Consider the following 23,005-nt stretch of genomic DNA (forward strand, 5'->3'; position numbering starts at 1 on the left):
TTCAAGGGATGAAGGTCGGAAGTATTTGGAAATGCAGATGGGCCGCAGGAGCACCTTTTATTTTCGTTCAGAACATCTGAGTGTCTCTGTGGGTCCCCCACGTCCCAGAGTAGTGCCTCCCGCCCGTTGCCGAGAGGATGTGAGAGCGCCCGTGGTGGTGGCGGGGACTGCTGTGAGCTTGGAGCAGGCAGGCTAAGCAAAGTTCTCACCCTCCCGCCCCACCCTGCCACGCCACCAAAACAGAAGGGCTGAGGTACCAGCCCCAGGGAGGGGCTGCCTGGGACAGCCTTCGAAGCATGAAACAGCCCGGGAGGAAGGCTCAGGGAAGCAGTTTGTTCTTCCCTGGGTTTTCAGTGTTTCCACAGCAGGTAGCGACATCACCAGCCTAGCTCAGCAACTCCAGGGCCTGGGAGGCGAGGCCTGGGTTTGGCTCATAAATCGCTGTGTGACATTGGGCAACTCACTTCCCTCTCTGGGCTTTGGTTGTCTCTTCTGTAGCATCAGGGACTGTGATTAAATCACCTCCAGGTTTCCTTCCTGCTGCAGCATTCCAGATTCATATTCTTGACAACTTGGCCGTGGGCCCCTGCCTCAGCACACCCACTTCCTATCCTCCGGGTGGGGTTCAGGCCTGGCTAGACCCAGGAAATGTGCTGGGACTGTCTCTTGGAAGAAGCAGGGATGCAAGGGCAGACTGAGAATTGGTGGGTTTGTCTAGAGCCCACTCCCTGGGAGCATCCTTAGGGGAGGAGAGAGGCCGTGTGCACACAGATGATGTCTTTGTGAGCAGGGGTGACATCTGAGATACTTAACAGTCAGGGCAGCTCAGGCTGCCTGAGCACTTGGGGGAGGGGGGCAGCTGTGCCCACCGTTAACCCTTTAGTTCCTGGGGGGCGTATCAGGGTCCTGGGGGAGGGACCAGGAAGGCAGGAAAGGGAAATATTTGGGGGGCTTGGGACAGGGCCTGTTTATCAACTGGTGAGGAAATGTTTCAGCATTTTGACAACCCGTGTGACTGTGTCAGCGACCTGCTATCTATCAACCCTGTTTGCGGGGAGGGAGGGAGGGAAAGGGAAGGCTGCTGGGCCCCTCGGGGAGCTGGTTTCTAGCCATTTCCACTATCAAAAGAATTCCTTTCATTCAGAGTGGGTGGCAGGTCACTGTTCTCACTTGGCCCAGCGTCCCAAGGCCCCTGGCCTGCCACCTGAGGGTCCCCCTCCTCCCCCTGCCCTTGGGTACAGTGAAGAGAGGCTTCCTCCCCGCAGCTCCTTTCCACACAGCATTTTAGCCCACCTGCCCTGAACCACTGGCTCCTGTTTCCTTTGTGTTGCCCCTCTCAGCCATCCTCCCTCCCCTGCACAGTGCCCATTGGGCCCCCATCCTCCTATCCCCCCTCCCCCAGGTGATGACCTTTAAAATCTCATTCTGCCTAGCCTTTGGAGGAGAAAGTTGAGGTGGGGTTGCAGGGCTGGGTTAGGGGGAGCAGGTACACTTTAAGGGCAGTTGGTGGGGGAGACCCCGGATTTCTGGTAAACGGCCCCTTCTCTGCCGGCTGCCCTGACTTCCCTGTGCAGCAATTTCGGTTTCTATTTTAGACAATTTGAGTTGTTTGCTTCCCTGCCTTCCTGCTGGGTGTTTATAGTGACGAAAATAATTGGTAATATTTGCACAGATGTGCCGGCACTGCAGCTCATCGTGGGCACCTATACCCAGGGGACCCTCCCTGCCCCCAGCTTCTCTGCCAGCCTGAGGAACCAGCCGGAAGTGGGGTAACTGCAAGCCCCCTGCTTCCCAGGAGCCTCAGGCAGTGAGACACAGGCAGAGCTGGGAAGCAGGAGGCCTAAAGTGCCCCAGGCATGCCCGGAGGCTCAGCGTGACAGGGGAGGGGGCCCTGACAGAGTGGCAGGGACTGATCGGGGTGAGCCCAGGCTCCACAGAATGGGCCCTTTCAAGGGGGCCGGGAGCGAAGTCCCTAGGGGCTACATTTCTGATTCCATTTTCTTCTGCAGAGCCTGAATTTGCAGCTGAGGGAAGGGGATGGGGTGAGGAAGGCGGGTAGCAGGACCAGGGTTGAACATAGGAAACCGTTCGGCGGCTTCTTTGTCTCCAGGCCTGGAGCAGCGTTCTGCAGAGCTGGGAAGGAGGTGGGAGCTGTCAGGGCTGTGAGGCAGCCTGCCCAGCCCGAGCAGGGCCTGGACTGGAGTCCGCGCTGCCTGCTGCCCAGGCCGGGGCCCAGTGGGACTGAGTAGAGGGACACTGCAGACCAGACGGGGCCGGGGTCTCCTGCTTCACCCCTGGCATGTGTGCGTGCCGTATGTGCGGACACGCGAGTGTGGGCACGAAGCATTTGTGCCTGTGTGGGCTGTGCCTGTGTGCGCGCGTGCACAACGGAGTGTGCAGCTGCGTGCCCGCGCCTGTGTGTATGTGTGAGTACACACAGGCTGTGTGTATAGGTGCACGTGTGCGTGCATGTCTGTGTTTTGGTTTGGGTTCCCCTGGGGCCCTCTGAGACAAGGGTTCGATCCTCGGTAGTTTATTGGGAGCTGATCCCAGGAAGCGCAGCGGGGGAGTAAGGAAGAAGATGGGGACAGGAAGGCAGCCAGCGAGGGACGTGCTTTAAGCCAATTGCCACTGCAGGCGACTGAAGCTCAGTCCTGCTGGGGAGCCCTGAGAGCGTGGAAAATACGACTAGTGTCCTCCCTTCCGGATGCCAGGAAATCTGGGGTTATTTGTCCACCGGCTTCCATCCGTCAGTGGTTGAAGTCACTTTTGGCTTCTCCTGCCTGTGGGCCCAGTATCGCAGAGTCCCCAGGAAGCGGCCCTCGTCGTGGGGAGGCAAATGCTGAAGGGATCTCGGTGGCACCGCCGGGTCTGCTGCCGCTTGGTGGGTGCGGCGGGCGCGGTGATGTGCTGCTCGGGACCCCGCAGGAATGATGGGCTTAGTCCTCCAGCTGCTGCAGGTGCTGTCAGCAATCAGCCTTCAGGGCACACCCCGCTTAGGGGGCAGCTCCAGCTGAAGAGATCTGCCTCGCCTGAGAGTCACAGCCCTTTTCTGGGTGGCCCACATCCAATGACTGATTGATAAGCAGATATAAAGGCCTGGCCCTTCGTCCTACCTTGGGTCAACTCTGAAGGGCATCCTGGATCCAGACCCCACCTTGGGTTGGCCCAGCATCGCAGCCTGGCCTCCCCGCCATTCAGATCGGCCTTCCTCAAATGTTATCCCAAGAGCATCTCCTAATGCTCATACATCATGCGCTAATCTCCGTCTCAGGGGTGCCCAGCCTGTGCAACATGTGTGTCCATAGCTGTGTCTTGCAAGTAGGCACATGTGGGTGCGAGTGTGCCAGCGCCCTCAGTCCAGGCAGGTTCCTGGGGGCCTGGGACCGAGAGCATTTGGTGCTGAGGCTGTGGTCTGAGGCAGACAGAGATGGTTTCCTCCCCATACCACCCGTGAACAACCCCCATAAGGGAGGTATGAGGGACTCTAGAGAGGGCATTGGCAGAATGGGGCTCCTTGGTGACCCCGTACCTTGTGTCCACCCTTGATAGCTCCAGGCAGCTCAGTGGAGCCTCAGTCACCCTGGCTCGCATCCCTTCCACCTGATCTCCAAGGCCTTCGAGTCTAGAAGGGATTTTTCTTCAGCATGGACCTTGCCTTATCTCGCAGAGTCAAATGCACGCCATCACCCTGCATTCAGGCTATTCTGAGCAGAGATGTCCTCCAAGCCAGAGTGCCTTCCCCTTCTCCTAAGTCCCGGATGTGGGCATGTGCTCTCAAGAACATGCTGCTAGGGACCAGGAGCAGTAGGCTTGGGGATGGAGGTCAGTCTTGGGGAAGAAATGGACGCAGGCAAAGGTGGAGGCAGGCGAGGACAGTAAGAGGCCCAGAGGGCACCAGGTGTTACAGAAATGTTTATTACAAGGATAATTATATACAATAATGGGACATTAAAACTGCTGATCCTGGGCCTGTGAGACTTCAGGGGATGCAGGGAATGGAGGGCTGGGTAACGCCTGGGATTAGGGGAGATGGTGGGACAAGTTGGTGGATTCATAGCCCCGAGCTCTGGATGGGGGACGGGAATGACCAGGTCCACAGATTGTGCACGATGAGGTCCATAGCTTGAACTCTGAAAGGCCTGCCCTCACAGTGTGCTCCTCCTGCCTGTCTGGATGTCTCTAGAATTCTGGAGGATTCCTAGATGTTGAGGGTGTTACGAGCAGCTCTGAGCCGGGGGGCCAGTGAAGAAGCTCCAAGGCTGACCGGGGGTCCAGCATTCAGAGGTGGGAAAACATTACTGGCCTTTGAGACACAGGCCTGACCTTCCTCTTCCTTGAGTTGGTGGAGCCCTCAGTTTGGCTCCAGCCTGGATGTTCTAGGCATAATCCAAACAGCTCTGAACCCCCCTTGGGAGGCTCCTGCCACATCCCTGCCCAGGAATACTAAGGGTCATCCCTTAGTATCCCTTAGATACATTCTCTTCATCTATCTAGACCTTGCTCACCTCCTCTAGGAAGCCTTCCTGGGCTGCTCAGCTGCCATGCCAGGCCTGTGTCCCTCCTCTCATCTCACTCACTACTCAGGGTCTCCTCGCTATGCTCCCACAGGGCTGGGTCTAGGGTCCTGTGCTCAGTGGCTGCTGGGCTCATGGCACTCTCTCTCTCTGTCTACCTGGGATGGTGCCAGCTCAGAGCCCCCCGGGAGGAGCCTAGAAAAGGATGTTGGGGGAACAGGGGCAACACTATTCCAGGGCCCTCCAGGCTTTGTGTCATCTCATCTGCCTTTCGTTCCTGCACAGAGACGCTCCAAGAACCTGCCCTCAGCACAGAGTTTATACGCCCGAGATGTCCCTTCTCTGCCTAGAATCGACACTGTCTTACAAGCCCACAGGAGAGGTAAGCACCCTCCAGAACCCGAAAGACCAAGGGGTCCCTATGTCTCTATGTACTTCCCTCTCGGCTGGCTGAGGTCTGGGCATCATGAGGCAGAGAGTGGAGTTGGGGAAAGTCAGGGTGTCCCAGGTGGAGATGCCTGTGGGCTGCAAGGACTGGGTCAGCTCCTCTTCTCCCCAGGCATCCCCTTCCCTCCCTGTAATCTGTTCTTTCTCTGTGGAGAGGTTAACAGAGTCGGGTAGTGGGGTGCTTGCAGGGCAGGAGACCCTTTAGGAAATAAGCAGAATGGGGAGAGCTCCCAGCTAGAGGGAGGTCCTGCCTGGATGGCCAGGTGGGCAGCCCTACCCTCTGCTGCTTCCCAACATAGCCTGGGCTGGAGAGTGATGCTCCCAGCCCTGCTTTAGGCTGCTTGCAATAGGCAGGAAGAAGTGAAGGTTGAACCCCTCAGGCTGCAGCCTGGGAGGCCTCCTCCCAATAAGCTAGGCTCATGAGCTGTCTTCAGGGGCCAGGACTTCCCAGAGAGTCTGCTACCCCAAGCCCCCCTGCCTCCTCAGGTCGATCAGGGGAGTCAGGACGCCAGGACTTCTTGGCCACTAGCTGTGGCCATTCTGGGACATGTAAGCTGCCAGGGCTACCACCACGGCCACATAGAGACCAGCCCCGATGGCGATGGAGAGTGTGGCCAGGAATAGGGCCCGGCGGGAGGTGGTGCTGGCCAGGCGGAAGTCCCCCTTGGAGATGGCCTTGCTGGTCTAGGGAGAGAGAGGCGCTGATGAAAGGGAGCATCCCCACGCCCAGCAAAACAGCCCCAGCCCGCCAGGCCCTGACCCCAGGCCCCCCAGAGGAGCGGGGTGGCCAGAGCAGGAGCCCTGGGCCCCACGGGCTCTTACCCCCTGGGAGAAGTAGAAGGCAGCTATGCCCAGTGGCCAGAAGCAGCAGAGCATGGAGAAGATAGTGAGACCCAGGTGGTCCCTGGGAGGCAGCGTAAGGAAGTTGTCTTCGCTTTCACTCTCTGTCGAGGTTGCATCACTCTGCAAAACATGAGTGGGCTCTTGTGACCTGGCCCAGGATCACCCATTGGCAGTGATGTGGGGCAACGGGAAGACCATCTGTTGTTAGTGGGAGTGTGGGCTGGGCTCGGTACTCTCCACCAAAAGCTTTGACAGTGAATGGCCCAGTGATTCCACCCTTAGGAATTTATCACTAGGAAAGAATACAAATATACACGTACCGGAATGTTCATCACAGGATAGTAATTGGGAAAGATCAGAAACAATCTCAACACCCAATGACCAGGAGATTGGGTTAGTAATTGATGCAAGAACCTACAACGGGATACCATGTAACCCTTAAAAATCACCTTGTAGAAAATATTAGATTACGTGGAGCAAAACTGAAATTTGTTGCTTAAAGAGGACTATAACAACAACAGCAAAATGGTAATTATGTGAGGTGAAGGATGTGTTAACTAACCTTATTGTGGTAAACATTTTGTAACACGTACATGAATCAAATTATACACCTTAAACAATGTTATATACCAATTATCTCTCGATTGAGCTAGAAAAAAAACAAGAACAAAAAGTGCTATTAAAAAATTAAATATTCATAACCCTTAAAAATTGTGAATCGCTAGGTTGTACACCTACTTACATAATATTGTAAATCAACAGTTGTTCAATAAAAAAGAGACCCTAATGCAGTTAATCTTAAAAAAATTAAATAGCCCAAGCTAGTGTTTCTCCAAGTGTAGATAGCACCCGTGTCAGAAGTGCCTTTTTTTTGGTAACATACAGATTCCTGGACCCCAAGCCAGGCCTACAGAATCTCAGCACCTGGAGGTGAGCCCAAGAATCTGCATTTTAAACGCACATACTCACCTCCTCCTCCTCCTCCTCCTGGTCGTCCTCTTGGCCTTGGAGCTCCTCTTGAACCCCGTAGGACACAGTCTGGATGGTGACATCCTCTTCCGCTTGGCCAGGTTCTGTGGACCGCGCCGTAGGCCCAGCGGAGGGCTCCCTGCTCTCTGTGAAGCTGGTTTCGCAGCTGTCTGCCCTGGGCTCCTTGAGCTTGTCCCTCCCCAGGAGGCAGTTGGGCCTGTACCAGGCCTCCACGGCCAGCTGCAGGGATCCTGGGTCCAGGAGCTGGTGGGCGTGAGCAGGCCCAGCACCACCCAGGAGGTAGGAGTAGATCTTCTCCCGGCATGGCCAGGCGGGAGAAGCCTCGGGGTAGGGGTAGGGGCCATGGAGGTGTGCGGGGTTCTGAGGCAGCAGTGGGTTCTGTAGCTCACTCAGACTCTCCATGGTTCTGGGGGCAGCTCTGGGGAGGAGAGCCCCAGAGCCCCAGGACTTGGTGGCCAGCTGAGCAGTCCACAGAGAGCCTGCTGGGAGAGCAAGACAGACACCGAGGCCGGCATTCTGGGTGCAGGACCGGAAGTGGTGAAGAGCACAGACTCTGCAGTCTGACTTGCTCTAGACCCTGCCTGTACCACCGGCCAGCCGCAGGACCTTGAGTTGGCCACTCAACTCCTCAGAATCTCCGTTTCTTTGTCTGCAGATTAGGGATAGTGGCAGTACTTACCTCATAGAGTTGGTTCATTCATCTATCCATTCAACACATAGTTACTGAACATCAGCGATGGCCAGGCACTGGACAGATGCTGGGGATGCGATGGTGAGAAGGACGGGAAGCGGGGAGAGGAAGAAAGGTGCACACTTTGTCTTCCAGAGCTTACAACTGGTGGAGAAAACGCCTGCCCTGAAGGAGAAGTACAGCAGAGGGTGTGAGAATGTACGATGGATAGAACTGACACAGAGGCGCAGGGGAGGCTTTTGAACTGAGATCTGAAGGAAGAAGATGAGCTGACAAGGTGAGGGGAGGGGGGACACGTTTCACGGAGAGGCCGAATAAAGGATGGTAGGCAAGGGAGCTGAGAGAAGGCTGGTGTGGCTCAGGGTACAGAGAAAGGTGTGAGGTGGAGTGCAGGCCCAGACCGTGCAACCCCGTTTAGGCCTAAGGGGCCTTCAGGGATCTTGGCAGGGGTGATAGGATGAGATTTGGGTCCTGAAGCCTTCCTTGTGGCTGTGCGCGGGGGGGGGGGGGGGGGGGCAGCTTGGACTGACTGTGATACCAGTAGGAGGCTTTGCCATGGCTTCAGGTAAGTTGAGGACAACTGGGACTCAACGGTGAGGAGATGGAGAAAAGGGGGCCGGCCTTGGGAGATACTGACAGGACTTGGTGGCAGGTGGGATGTTGGGTTGCCAGAGGATTTGTTCTAGGGTTGGTGGGACCACCGTTAGCTCAGAGCTCGCTACATGCCATGTGCTCACAGAGGTCAGTTCTTCCTGAGGAAGGATGCTTCTCCCCAGGTATGGTCTTAGGGGGATGCACCTTAGGCTAACCTCCCTTATAAGGCAAATTGTGGGATCTGGGGCAGGGCTTCCTGGGTGCTAAGCTGTGGACTTGCACATCCCAGTTGGCAGTGCAGACGCCCTCAGGGGCTGCCTCTTCCTCTTTCAGCCAGCCCCGATCACCTGCAGTGCATTTGGGAAGGGCGCATAGTGGGTGCTCAGGACTGGCTGAAGGAGAAAAAGGCAACTTTTGAGTGTGTCTACAGCAAATCCGTACACACTGTGGGGTGTGGCAGGTAGAAGTGGGGTCTGGAGAGAGAGGAGGGGCGCGCCAGGTGGCCTCAGGAGGCTTGCTGTCTCCCTCCCAGGCACATCATGAAGCTGGTGGGGGCCAGGGTCATGTCTTGCCCTGGATTTATAAACTGGAGGTTGGAGACTCAGTCCTGGCCCTGACACTTTGGGCAAATTTTCATGCCCTTCTGAGTTTCCTCACCTGTACAGTGCAGGTGATAATCCCTGCCCACCACACGAGGTTGTTTTGAGGATCCAAAGAGATGGCCGATATGCAAGTATGTTGTATATTATAAGTGGGAGGGGCTGCTATGCTCATTTCTGGGCTTTAGAACTTGTCTTCACCCCCATCTCTGGCCAGGGCCTTTTATGGCCTTATAGCTGGTGCTCTGCTAATGGTAAAGGGTGAGATATTTTTGCCCTCCGGACTGGGTTTATCTTCCCCAGTCCTATTCCCTACCAAGAATTCACAGCCAAAGCCTTGCAAAGGCCATTTCTTCTGCCCCGAGAGAAGTGGCTGGATTCTAGAAAGCTGGTTCTTGGGGAGTGTTAAAGACAGAGCATGGCCCCAGAAATAATGCCCAGGGAATGGGACAGAGCGAGGGGAGGAAGAAGGCCAGGCGAGATTGGGGGAGGGCAGTGAGGGAGTGTCCGTGGGAGGCCAGGCTCTCCTGGCTGGGTTGCTATGAGGGCAGAGGGTGGGCTGTTGCCTGCCTCGGGGCAAAGGGTCAAGGAGAGACTGCCCCTGGCTCTGAGGCTCTGAGAGCCTGAGAATTGAGGCCTTGGAGCTGGGGTTCCAAGAATGTCTAACAGAGAATCCTGGAGGGGCGCAAAGAAGAGCATGTGGTCCAGGTGCCCAGCTCTTCACCCAGGGAGGACACAAATGGTGCTGGAGACACTGGACTGCTACGTGCCTGGAGGGCCTGTGGGTGCATTAACCAGCTGTGGCAGAAGTTTCTCCACATATAGGGACTGGGGAAGGGGGGGAGCTTAGGTCACTACTTTCGGGGCTGCTCACAAATGCAGGGGCCTCACTACTTCTCTCTCCTTCCTCTCCAGAAGGCAAACATGCAGGGAGGGAGCCCTTGGACTGTAGTGACGTGGAAGGGCTCCTTCCTGCTGGCGGGGAGCTGGACACCTAAGGCAGAGGCCTCACAGGGCCACGCTTACGCCTGGGCTCCTTGGGGCATATTCCCAGCAGGTCTAGTCTCTCTAACCCCCAAGGGCAGCTTCGGAGCCCCTGTCACAGCCTGCCTCCACCAGCAGATGTGACCCACAGATGTGGAGCCAAAGGACATGTGACCACAGGCACATGTACTCAGTTAGGTACGCTGAGTTTCCGTTCCTGCTCCGGCCCCATTAGCTTTTTGACCTGGCACAGTTACAGTCAGTTTCTCCATCTGTAACAAGAGGGGTTGGATTAAACAGCCATTGATGTGATGGTGGCACTAATATACCGTGATCCCATAGCCTCAAGGAGCCCCTCAGAAGTGAAATCCCCCCACTCCCTATCTTCTTCAATAGTCAGGAAGAGGTGAGCACACTCAGCACCCAGTGAGTGCAGTTTTCACCTTCCCCACTACGGCCCCTCCAGCAGGTTGAGGGAGGCAAAGGAAAGGCAACACGTCTATTTGCCAAATGGGCCATGGAGCCAAGGAGTTATTGCCCAGCTTCTCACTCCCCCTGGGCTGCCCCCGTCCCGGCCCTGCCCCTGCTCACCTCGCCCACCCTCTGCGCTTCCATCCATGTGGGCCTTTCTGAGGGAGTAGGGCTGGGGAGACCAACCCTAGGGCCCTCGGAACAGATTAATGCGTCATATTCACCCCTGCCCCGTGCTCTGCCTCACCAAGAGGCCAAGCTCTAATCCCCCAGAAGCAAAGGAGGGATACTTGTGTCCAGGAATCAGGCTCTGGAGCTCTGAAGACCATAGGGGCATTTGCAGGGTGCTTGTCCAGGGCAGGCAGGGGTGGCTGTGTCCCAGTTCACCCCCCTGTTCCTACCAGCCACCCTCTCTTGGTCAAAGTACACCCAGCTGAGCCTCGGAAACCCAAGCCACATAGCCTCGCCTGGATCACTGCCCTCCAACCCCCCAACACACACATGCTCTGATGGTGCCTTTAGGCAGAACTTCTCAGCACTTCACGCACAAACATGAAGCGTGCCTTCACCCCGGGTTTTCCACAGTAGGGACGAACTGGAAGCCACCTGAACGTCTGACATTTGGGGACAAGTTAAGTAAATTATGGTGCAACAGCACAGCGGTACAAGGCCTTCAAACAGGTTTGCAAAGAGGAATAACGTGAGAAAGTGCTCTCTGCAGATTCAGCGAGAAGGGAGAAAAGAACACCGTATGTGCACGTAATCTCAACTCTGCCAAAATGTCAACGGTGATTATCTCCAGGGGTGGGAGCACAGGTGCTTCTCATTTTTTTTTCTTTTGACACCATGTTTTTTCTGTTTTCCACATGCATTTTTTCACGATGAGCATGCACTACTTCTAAACCAGGCAAAAATTAATGGATTTCTTCTGAGCCAAATTATCTAAAATCAGTTTAAAACCTCCCCAGGCTGGGGCATTCCTTCTGAGTTTGGGGGCTGAGCACAGCATGAAAACCTGCCCCCCGCTCCCCCCAGTATGCACAGAGAGGCACGTCACACACACACGCACATACATGCACGCACGCAAGTGCATACTCACACCCACACCTCCACCAAGTCAGGGGCTGCAGGACCCGCTCACAGCCAAGCCACGGGTCACGGTTCTCTAACAGGTCATGTTCTTTCCATAACCTGCTAGGGCCACACAGGAGTTCACTGAGCTGACCCTGGGGACCCAGCACTGAGTCCTGGCCAGCAGGGGGTGGTGACTGGGCTCCAGGCCCAGCCTTCTCTGCCCTTGGCCTGACCTGACCTTTGGCCTGTTGCTTAGGGCTGCCTCTCTCTCTCTGTTCCCTGGAATAAGGGACCAGCATTCAATGCAGAGCAATTTTCATCTCCACCTCTGCTGCCTGGTCTCACCTGGACTGCGTGTCCTTCCAAACTGTGTATGGTACTGTGTACATGCACACTTGCTGGTGAACATGTTCCTCTGTGTGTGTGTGTGTGTGTGTGCGCACATGTGCATGCACACGTGTGCACTCAGCTCCAGAGGAAAACATGAGATGTCTGGGATTCTGAATGAAAGAAGATTGCTCCAAACGTGTGGTCATGGCTGGAGGTCTGGGCCCCGCAAGAGGAGAAGGAGAGAGATGCGTCTGTGAAGCCACAGTCCCTGGCTTGTTTCCTTTTGAGCTGAGAAGTGAACTGGGCCCTAAGGTTTTCCATGCCCTGATTTGGGGAAGGAGAGCACAATGACACCTCCCAGACTAGGGACAGGAAACCATCCAGGAATCCACTGGAGTCCAAATACAGCCTCCCACAGGAGTCTGATTGCACTGGAGTCCAGTCATACAGTGTGACAGTAGTTTATCTATAAAATGTATGGAAAGGGTAGAAGGAGTGGAAGGGGTTGATTTTTAACAGCCCAGCTCAACATGACCCTGGGATTCTACTGGGAGAAGAAGAAGAACTTACTTATCGAGCTTTTTGCAACGTGCCAGGAACTGAACAGTTCTAAACGCTCATTTTGACTCTATAATTCTAGTGGGAGAATAACAATAGGACAGAGGGCTTCCTTTCCAGCAGTTGCAGACTAACTTGTGTCACAGCAAACCAGCCAATGACAGCTAGAAAAGCTAGGGGAAAATATGAAGGCATTGAAGAATCACCGAGAGAGCATGAACTTGAGGGGTCAAGGTGCCAAGATTCCACAGAAGAGAGAAACATGGTAGTGGTTACATGACTGCAGGTATTTCACAGAACTCACCGAATTGTACACCTGAAACGAGTGACTATTATTGTATGTATATTATACCTCAAAGCTGATATTTTTAAAAACACAAAGACTAAATTTTTAAAACAACACAATGCAAACTACATGCTACTAATAATCAATGTACCCTAAATATAGAAATACAAAAAAATTCAAATTTAAAGGCTGAAATAATAACACCTCAACACTTACTAAATTCTTACTGTGTTCCAGGCACTGTTCCAAATGGGATGTATTATCTCATTTAATCCTTACAGTAACTCTATGAATCATTATCTCCATTTTACAGATAAAGACATTGAGGCATAAGAAAGTTATAAATGCCCACAGGCACACAGCTGGTGAGTGGTGAGCTGGGCATGGACCCTGGAAGTCTGACTCAAGAGCGACTGTGCTCTGGTGTCATCATATGTCAGCTGCCGTCTATTGAGTGCTTGCTGTGTTTGAACACCATGCCAAGTACTTCAAATGCAGTATCTCATTGAATCCATCCCTTTTCACATGGGTGGGGAGGATGCGACTCAGAGAGGTTAAATAGGCTTTCTGAGAACACACAGCTGGAGAGTGACAGAGCCCCATTTGACCCAGGCCTGTCTGATCAGAGCTCATGCTGGCCTGAACAGCATCAAGTTCAGGATTAGCTGTGGGTGTCCGGCTTAGAGGAAGTGTTTTTCATGCACTGCCTGGTGGGCTCTGAAATGTCTGGGAAGAGGCACCATGAATACTGTTAAAAAGAGACCACAGGAGCAGTGGTTAAGAATCCGCCTGCCAGTGCAGGGGACATGGGTTCGAGCCCTGGTCCGGGAAGATCCCACATGCCGCGGAGCAACTAAGCCCGTGTGCCACAACTACTGAGCCTGTGCTCTAGAGCCCGCAAGCCACAATTACTGAAGCCGGCGCGCCTAGAGCCCGTGCTTCACAACAAGAGAAGCCACCGCAATGAGAAGCCAGTGCACTGCAACAAAGAGTAGCCCCTGCTCACCACAACTAGAGAAAGCCCGCGAGCAGCAACAAAGACCCAACATGACCATAAATAAATAAATAAATAAATAAAAGAGAGAGACCACAGGGACAGTGTGATGTGGGACCAGGAGGATGGGGACAGTCCTCATCAGAAGCCTGTAAAATTATAACAGCTACTATTTACTGCATCCTCACACGAGCCCCGTGTTTCACACACTTTATCTCAAAACTGTACAACAATTCATGAAATTGGCTATTATTATTTCTCATTTTTCAGATGAGGAAACTGAGGCTCAGAAAAGTTAAGTAACTTGCCCAAGATTAAACAGTGACAGACCCTGGATTTGAACCTAGGTTTAACTGAGTCCAAATCCTGGCCTTTCATTTACCACACATTTCTGAGCCTACCCGTGTGTAGAGGGTTGTGATAGATGGTGTGGGTGTGGCATGGTGAAGACTTGGTCTTGAATGGGTTAAAACCAGGGCCTTCGTGAAGGGAATGGGAAATGGGAGCTTTAAGAAAAGATTAAGAGATTTGTGGTGATTTAGCAGCCCAGAGATGGCTGCCTAGATAACTTCAAGGTCTGGATTCAGATAAATACAGAGTTTTTGTGAGGGAGCTCAACCTCTGACCACTATCTCTCAGTGCAGCAAGAGAGATTGCTTCTAAGCTGTAAGATAAAAGCCAGAACTTCCTAGCAGGGCAGAAGATTAAATAGAAATGATTACAATCCAGGGAAGAGGTGCTGTCTTTAAGAACAGGTGCTAGACTATCTTCCAGGCAGATAGTATGTAAACCGTTCTGTAAACTGCGAAGTGCGGTGACTTCGGTGGCTGTTTGCAGGTGGCTTAGGGCTGGATTTGATGATTTCTGGCCTGTAAGCAAGAGAGCCCCCAGGCCAGCTTTGGAGTCATGGTTGCAGCTTGTTGCATCTCACAGTAAAGAGAGCAAGAGTCGGGGGTCGGGGTTAGGTTGGAAGGCAGCAGAGTTGAGGGAAAATGGGGAATTCAGCTTTCTTTGCTTCAGCTGCCTCCTCAGGAAGCTTACGCAATGGATTATCCTTTCTCTCTCCTCTGTCTTCAAAGGCTCCAAACTCCTGATCCTTCCTGTTGGCACTTAAACATACTGCTGTTCCCCGGCTTAAAAACGTGATAACTGTGAAACCCGACTGCCAATCCTTTCCTCCCATCGAGAGGCAGGGGTCTATGTCCCTCCTGTCTAATCTGAGTGGGCTTGGGACTGCTTCCACCACAGAGCCCAGCAAAAGTGATGCTATGAGACTTCAGAGGCCGGGTTATAAAAGGCCATGCAGCCTTCACCTTGTTCGCTAGACTACTCACTCTTGGGACCCTGAGCTGCTGTGGATTACTCTGAGGCCGTCATGCTGGAGGGGCTGTGTGTGTAATGCTCTGGTCGGTGAAGCCTGCTGAGCCCAGCCTTCTGGCCATCCCCAAGATGCCAGACATGAGTGAAGCCATCTTGGACTCTTCAAACCAGCCCATCTGTCCTCTGAATACCACAGGGTGACCTCTGTCCATGCCACATGGAGTGGTATAATCACATAGCTCAAACCTGCATGAATTTCTGACCCTAAACATTGTGAGATATAATAAAATGTCCATTGTTTTAGCCACTAAATTTTGGGGTAGTTAGGCAGGAATAGATAACTGGAACATCTGTCCTCAGTGCCACTTCCCCCCTTCAGCTCCTGTCCTCTCCCTCTCCTTTACTTCACAGCTGCACTGCTCAGAAGCATTGTCTCCGTGCACATCAGAATACTTCAGCTCTCAGCTCAGAAGTCACCTCCTTAGGGAGGTCACCCCTCCATCCTCAGCCTAGGTTTAGGTTGCCTGGTTATCTGCTCTCCAGGCTCCAGCTCTTCCTCTCCAAGAGCTTATCACAGTCTCCATATATGTGTGATTCCTTGATTAGTGTCTTTCTCCCTCACCAGAGCTCGTGAGCTTCAAGAGGGTGGGGAGTGTGTCTGTCCCTCATATTTGCAGCCCCTTTTCCGGCACAGAGTAGGCATTCCATAAACAGTTGATTTCATGAATGAGTGAATGAATTAGTGAATGAATGAGCTAGGTGTGCTGAGTCTCCTCCTTAAGAAAGTACTTTCCAGTACTGGGATGGGTGGAGCACATCTGGCTGGGGCACATTTAGTTCTGCACAACAAACATTTCTTAAGCAATTCAGACCAGTTCTTGGAATGCAAAAATAAACCAGAAGTGGTACCTGTTTTGAGGAGTAGTGGAGAATACAAACTAGCAAATACAAAGTTTCAATGCCATGGAGTAAGCTGTGCTAGCAGTCCATGGAGTATTATGTGTGACCTGATGTGGGACTCCTGTCTTGAGATGGGAGTGGATGTGATGGTGGGAACTCGGAAAAGGCTTTCACAGCAGGTGACACGTGAACTGAGTCTTGGAGAAAAAAATGAGTCATTAGGTAAGACAATGAGAGAAGAGCATTTCCAGCAGAGGAAACAGGACAGAGGCATGGGGTGGTGTTATAGAGGGGAAACCAGGTGGCTTGGTATTGATGGAATCAAGCAAGAGAGGTGGGAAGGCTTCCTATTCCTTGCAGAGAAGCTTTTTTCTTTGGGCAGTGGGGAGCCAATGATGGTTGTAGCAAGGAAGTGATACGGTCATACCCATGTTTTAGGCAGAGCACTCTGGGTGGCAGCAGAAAGGATTTGAAGAGTGTGAAAATGGAAGTCCTGTTAAGAGAATATTGTAAAAATGCAGACAGGAGAGGATGAGGATCTGAACCTGATCTATAGAAAATGGATGGAGATGAAGGGTCATACCTGAGGAGTAGTTAGGAGGCTAAATGAATAGGACTTTGAGACTAACTATAAGTGAGGGAGAGGTAGGAGCAAGAATGACTCCCAGGTTCTGGGTTTTTTTTTTGACTAAGTAGAAGGTGATACCACCAACTTAGGCAAAAAATCTAGGGGGAAGCTGTTGGTTCAAGAAGGCAGCCTGAGCACAAATGACCACCTCTTCTCCCTCGTAAGTTTCCATGAAAATGACAGGACATATATTTTCAAAAGAATAAAATCACAACAAAACTGGAAAACAGAAAAGAATGATATCAGTGGATCAGAAGCACAGAGGAATTTCTAGGAGATAAAGAACAGATAAGATTCTCTGGTGAAGAAATCAGTACAGAGACACTCACAGTCCCAAACACCGGAAGTAAGAACAATTCCTGTTCAAAGGAGAGGCCTGTTAGGGAAACAAACTTACCCAGCTTCGGAGGATTATGGAAAACAGCTACATGAAAATAAAAGAGAAAGATTAAATAAACAAATAGAAAATTGACCCAATAAGATTCCCAAATCATTCAAGCTATAGAAAAGATATTAAAAATCTTTTTCAATTCATGTCCTTAGAAAGATATAAGAGCACATTGCATCCATAAAAGAAAAACAGTCTGCTATGAAAAAGAAGCAAAGAACAAAGAAGTATTTTTGAAATTGAAAATAATTGTCTAAATTTTCAAAAATTCAGTGGAGAAGCTGGATAATAGAATGGTCACAGTTAAAGACTAACTTTTTTTGTTTGTTTTTTGTTTTGTTTTGCGGTACGCGGGCCTCTCACTGTTGTGGCCTCTCCCGTTGTGGAGCACAGGCTCCGGACGCGCAAGCTCAGCGGCCATGGCTCACGGGCCCAGCAGCTCCGCGGCATGTGGGATCTTCCCGGACGGGGACACGAACCCGTGTCCCCTGCATCAGCAGGCAGACTTTCAACCACTGCGCCACCAGGGAAGCCCAAACACTAACTTTTTAATGTAAAAGAAAAAGTTAATGAAATCTCCCAAGACATAAAGCAAAAAGACAAAAAGATGGAAGATATGCAAGTTAAGAGACATGGAAGAGAGTCCCAGGAGATCGAACATCCATCTAACAGGAGTGTCAGAAAGACAGAACAGAGACGCTGGAGGAGAAAAATAGTAAATAAAGAAGTAAAAGCAGAACGTGTTTCCTGAGCTGAAAAATAAAAAAGCATATTTAGATTGAAACGGGTCATCAAGTACCAAGCTGGAAAAATGAAACACACACACACACACACACACACACACACACACACACGCAAATGGAAGAATACGTGTTTGAGTTTGGTTTTAAAGTGCCTTTGGGATATAAGAGTAGAAACTCCACCTGGCAATTGATGTATAGAGTTGAAGCCCTGGGTGCTGGTCAGGGCTGGAGAGAGATTTGAGAATGATTGAAGGACATGTGGACAGTGAGGAGAAGAGGGCTGAGGGGGAAACCCAGGGAAGAGAGAGAAACAGCTGGAACACTTCTCAGCTCCAATGGGAAGCTTCTCAGTTGCTCTTTTCCCGGGAACATCAGTCCACCCTCTTTTTTATCCACTGCCACCCTGGGCTCCTATAGGCTGGACTGGCCTCTCCTTCAGAGCAAAAGCTGCTTGCCTGGGGGGTGGGTTTGTGGCTGAGAAAGGTGAAAATTGCTGGGAGAATTGGGTGGTGACACCACTACTCAAATTAGTCCATTTTCAGGTGGAAATCAGATCATTATTCTTGCTGAAACAACCTGTCTCCCCACTGAAGCAGCTCATTCTCAACCACTTAGAATCAAATAGTGCATCTAATGGTGGAAGATAACACATCTAGCACTGGGCCCTCACTCCCTGCTTGGTTTGCTTGGGGCAGGGTGGTAGGGGAGCTGCAGGAAGGAGGGAGAGAGAGTAAAGGAGGAGACAAGAGAAGAGAGGACCTGGATACAAAGAGCAGGAATGAGATCAGTCCTTAGTGTCCCCTGGCTTGTAGCAGAGGGGGCCTTGCTCCAGGCAGGCTGTCCACCGAGCCCCTAAGAAGGGAAGGAGGTTGTAAAGTGCCAAAGGTTTAGAGATCTGGGATGTTTCTTCTTCCCAAATTGAAGCCTGTTCCTTCTGCTTTTTTCTCCCTGGAATGGTGTACTTTAGGGCTGGAAGTCCCTTGAGGACGCACAGATGAATTGGCCTTTTGAACCTGAAGGTAATTAATAACGTACAGATTTCTCCAGATATTCTCTGCCTCTGTCATTTTGTGTGTGCTACCAGGGGAAGGGGCCTGCATGTGAATATTTCAGTTTCAATCTCTTTCTTCACACACACATACACACACACACACCATTTCTTAATGACCATGTCTCATTGATTTCTTCCTCTTCCTCAGATCTCCCTGCCACCCACCCCCCCTCCACCCCAAGCTCCAGATAACTGAGATCAACAAGTCACGTGCCAGGGTTGACTCTCTTCTTCCCTTTGAGGCCTTGTGAAGAGGGTCAGAATGGGAGCCTCGGTAGGGAGGGGGCTGGAGGGGAAGATAAGAAGTAGCCAGTGGGTAGTTTTCCCCGGCTGGGAGAGGAGCCAGATGTGTCTGCCTGGGTGACCAGAGGTGCCCTGCACCCTGACAGCTCTGGGGGTGGGAAGTCTATCCAGACAGCTGCAGAAGGAGGGGTGCTGTACTGTTCTAGTCCCCGCAGCAGGCCAGCGCCCTGACAGACCAGTCTCGCAGAAAATAAAGCCCCTTTCTATGCTTTCTGCTGCCACCGTTGCCATCACTTTGTCATGAGGGTTAGTGACTGTCCATTAACTCCGGAGAGCTGAGAGCTGGTTCTTGCTGCACCAACAGCTGGGAGCCAGAAAGTGCTGACATGGGGGAGGGGCTGATTCCCCCACCCTGGCTGGGCGTTTGCAGGGTAAGTCCGGGAGGTCACTGGCATGGCTTACTCAGCTCTACCCAAGTGCCAATTAGCTAAGGTTTTTCTGAACATCACCGGGCCTGCTGCAGTTGAGGAAAATTATTGTCAGAGAAGATCATTTTGTTTTTAAATTTAAAAACTCTCCCCAGGGATGGATCTTTCCAGACTGTGCCCGTCTCTAGTCTTCTTAGGAGGAGGAAGCAGCCCTCGGAGGAAATGGCCTAGGACTGGGTCCCTGGCCCTTGGCTACTCACAGTGATGTTCTGGGGGGAGTGCTTTCCTGGCCTCTTGGCTTGGAGGCAGGGACCCTCCCAGCTCAGCAACTGTACACCCTCATGACTTTCTCAGGGAAATAAGGAAGAGAGGGGAATCTGAAGAAAACACCAAAACGATATGTGGCCTTTTCTGGTTCCTTTGTTCCCTTCTACTCCATTAATAAAATCTAATTCTTTACTGAGAGGATATAACTTACTCTCCAAACCAGGTTAATAAAGCTGGTATTCTGTGTTCAAGGAGAACTGAGGGATTTGTGGCCTTGGCCCTCAGAGAGCCCCACAGAACATCAAGGCTTAGAATCTTAAAATTCATCTAGCTCAACCCTCTTCTTTTACAGATGAGAAAACTGAAGCCCACAGAGGGGAAGGGAGCTGTCTGAGACAGTCAGTGGCAGATCTGGGACCAGAACACAGGGCTGTTGACTTCCAGTCAAATGCTTTTGTTCTGAGATATTTTAAAACTTCACTCTCTTATTTTACACCCAATTACTGAGTCCTTACTATCTTCCAGGTGCTATGGGGGAGGGGAGGTGTGGAGGAAAGCAAAGAGATGAAAACAACACAACCCTTGCCTTCAAGGAGCTGTTTCCCTAGATCTGTGATTCTTGGGAAAAAAACAAAACAAAACAAAACAAAACTGTGAGTCAGACTCTCACCCTATATTGTCTTCTATAGGTGATGATGGAAGAGGAGAAGGGGAGGGAACCCTTTGGGCTCCTCAAGATTTATAAGTTGAGCTTCACTTACTCTGGTGCCCCAGGAAGGCCAAGGACAAAGAAAGCCATGGCTGGGCTGGGAGAAAATGGGGTAAGGGTGGCAATGATCAGGTCTCCGCCAGCAGGCCTGACTGGTGGATGGGGACAGTGACAGCAGCTCACACTTGTATGGTGGCATACAGTTGACAAGGCTTCAGTCATGGGCGTTGTTTCATTGACTCCTAAGGCAGTTCCCTGAGGTGAACAGAGCAGCTACCTTATCGCCACTTTAGGTATGAGGAAACTGAGGTTCAGAGAGCTCAGGTAACTGGCCTAAAGCCAGTAAGTGCCAGCGCCCAGCTAGGAACTCCTAGTTTAGTGCTCTTTCTACGATTGACAGTGGAGAAGTTGTGCTGGGTGGAGAGGATGGGGATAAAGCAGTGGTCAGCCACAGCGCGAGGCCAGTCTTCCTCTACGCAGTTTTATTTTGCTCACTACGTTCTGCCACTCAGAGAACTCTGCTCTGAAGAAATGGAAGCACTTTGCAGGCCTGAATGAGCTCATTCAGCATGCTCTTGCCAGAAAGAGGGAGGACTCCAAATGGAGGTCTGTCTAGGGTCACCAGTATTCAGTCACATAATAGAAAACTGGACTCAGGTTCCCCAGCTCTGCCCTCACACACCAAGCAGCGTGTTGCAAAACCAGCCTCCTTCCATGAGAGTCCAGAGGGCCACAGGAAAAAAACTGAGGTATCTTCTGGTACCTCCCTCCTCTGGAGAAATGGGCCTGGCCCATCCCTTGGCCCAAGGGCCGTTTGAGGGCAAAGAAATGTTGAGGCAGAGGGACCAGAGCCACCCGGTCACCCTTATGAACAGGCTTGGAGGAGGAGAGGGGAGATTAGTGAAGCTGACTCAGATTTCCCTAGTGTCGCAGAGCCCTGGTGGGGACTGGGGTACCAGGAGTCCAAGAGACTCTCATCAGTTCCTTGTGAGCAGGGTGTCTCAGAGCTGCCCGAGGTCGGGGTCAAGGCCTGGCGGTGTAGGGTCAGGGTACCCAGGTGCATGGCTGGACCCCAGTCCCTCAGGCCCCTCCCAGCTTCTCCAGCCTGTAGGGGGAAGGGTAAGGATGGACTTGGCGCTATCTCGGGCCGCCAGCAGGAAGTCAGAGCCCCCATCGCTGAGAGGGGTCCCACTGCCCTCCCCAGCTCAATATCCCCTAGGCGCCTAGCTGTGCGCTCCCGCTGCGCCCCCAGACGGCTCCTTACCTGTCCCGCAGAGGGCAGTCCCACCTCCTCCGCGGGGCTTGGGGGGCCCGGCATGAGCCGGTGAGCGACGGCGCCCCCGCCTCGCGGCTTCGGTGAAGCTCCCAGAAGGTCGCCTCTGCTCCCGGCCCCGGGTCCCTGCCGCTGCTGCCGCCGCCGCCTCTTCAGCACCGCGGACAGCTTCCTCCCGCCACCCGCCGCCGCCGCCGCCGCAGCCCGCCCAGCCCGGCGCGGTCCCGGGAGCCCCGCATCCTGACTCGGCCCCGCCGCCGCCGCGCAGCCCTCAGCCCGGCCCGAGGCGGCTCCGCGCCGACTTGGGAGAGCAGCGAGGACGGTCCCCCGCCTCCCCGCCTCCCTCCGCCGCCGCCGCCTCTCTCTCGCCTCCGTGCTCCGTGCTCCCTTCTACGCTCCGGAATCAGCCCACCAGGCACTCCGGACCTGCTCTGGGGCGGGGCGGTGCGGGGCGGGGCGGGAAGTCGGGGGAGCCTAGAGGAGGCAGCGGAGCGATGGGCGCGCAGCTGGAACTGGCGTCTCTGGTTCCTGGAGCCGAGCCCCCTTTCCCGGCCCTTTTCCTCACCCTACTTCCGCATTCCCCCAGAAGCGATGGGCGGTACTCCCATTTTGGAGCCCCTAGGCACCCAAGCCCGGAGTTTAAACATTGATCTGCCCTAAAAAGAAAAACAAGCAAACAAAAACCACTTATTGAGCACCTACTATGTACCCGACACTACGCCGGGTTTTAATGTTTTTAACCAATATTATCTTACATTTAATTTTCTTAACAACGCTATGAGGCTATATATATATATATTTTTTTTTCCTTTTTCTATTTTACACATGAAGACGCCAGGCTCATAGAGATTAAATCTCTTAATTTAGAGATAACAGTGCTGTGCTGGGAAGTGCACAGGCTTTAACGACTGTGGGCCTGAGATTTGGTCCTAGGGTCTCTCTTATTAACTATATAACTTTGAATAAGTTATTTAATTTCTCAAAGGCTTGAGTTTCTCCTTAGCAAAGTGGGGGAGCTGAATTACCTCATAGGGGTCATATGAGGACAAAGTGAGATGGCATGTGTGACACATTGGCCCCAAATAGGCCCTCAGTGGGTGAGTGTTCCGTCAGTTCTCCCAGAGTGGTACCTGATATCCTCAGATATCAGCCAGAGTTTCCGGTTGCTTTGTCTCCCTGACTGTGTTGCTCTTTATCACCACCCCCCACTCCCCCACCATCAGTTTCCATTTTTTAAGTACGGAGGTATCCTCATCTTGAGTGTTAGGAGTGGATGAGGCTATTTTTTTTACAAGGTTGAGTCTCACCATAGTACCAGGAGGTTGGGAAAGGAGAGGAGTCTCATTTTCTGAAGGTAAATAGGGGCCTGCAAAGTAAACCCCAGAGCAAGCTGAAGCTGGGACTGGGGATGGAAGGAGGCACTGAGAACCAGGCTCTGGCAGTGGGAGTCCTCCCTCCCCCATCCAAAGATACCATAGCACACTGAATGGTGGTCTCTGGGACACTCCCACATGACATGGAGTATCTGGACCAGTTCCATTTAGCTCCTAGCATGCACTATAGGAGCCAAGAGCCCCCATCATGGAGCTTGGGTCTCCTTCTCTTCAGCGCTGGGCAGAGAACCCCCTAAGCCTTGTGGTCTGTCTCAGAGTTGATATTGGTGTTTAACCTGCTGGG

At 52.5% G+C, this 23,005-nt stretch overlaps 1 protein-coding gene across 2 annotated transcripts; it reads right to left on the bottom strand.

Annotated features, from left to right (window-relative positions):
- Positions 1–3,903: 3,903 nt before the first annotated feature.
- SYNDIG1L (synapse differentiation inducing 1 like) lies at positions 3,904–21,757 on the bottom strand. Of its 2 annotated transcripts, none has more exons than XM_060295052.1 (5): positions 21,320–21,757; positions 7,477–7,653; positions 6,777–7,276; positions 5,787–5,927; positions 3,904–5,648 (listed from the first exon to the last, which is right to left on the bottom strand). In XM_060295052.1, exons 3-5 carry the CDS (start codon positions 7,197–7,199, stop codon positions 5,490–5,492), a joined length of 723 nt encoding a protein of 240 aa, XP_060151035.1. In that variant the 5' UTR covers positions 7,200–7,276; positions 7,477–7,653; positions 21,320–21,757; the 3' UTR covers positions 3,904–5,489. The 2 variants fall into 2 exon arrangements, with proteins under 2 accessions (XP_060151035.1, XP_060151034.1); XM_060295051.1 differs by having other exon boundaries at positions 6,777–7,279; positions 21,320–21,754.
- Positions 21,758–23,005: the final 1,248 nt, after the last annotated feature.

This window comes from Globicephala melas, chromosome 2 (genome assembly GCF_963455315.2).
Source record: "Globicephala melas chromosome 2, mGloMel1.2, whole genome shotgun sequence".
Classification (NCBI taxonomy): domain Eukaryota; kingdom Metazoa; phylum Chordata; class Mammalia; order Artiodactyla; family Delphinidae; genus Globicephala; species Globicephala melas.

Bases quoted from the DNA above. Each gene is read 5' to 3' on its own strand.
- SYNDIG1L (XM_060295052.1), bottom strand. From the start codon at position 7,199: ATGGAGAGTCTGAGTGAGCTACAGAACCCACTGCTGCCTCAGAACCCC. The intron at 5,928-6,776 runs GTGAGTATGTGC...CATGTTTTGCAG, and splicing joins AGGAGGAGGAGGAGGAGGAG to AGTGATGCAACCTCGACAGA. The intron at 5,649-5,786 runs GTAAGAGCCCGT...CTCTCTCCCTAG, and splicing joins CCTTCTACTTCTCCCAGGGG to ACCAGCAAGGCCATCTCCAA.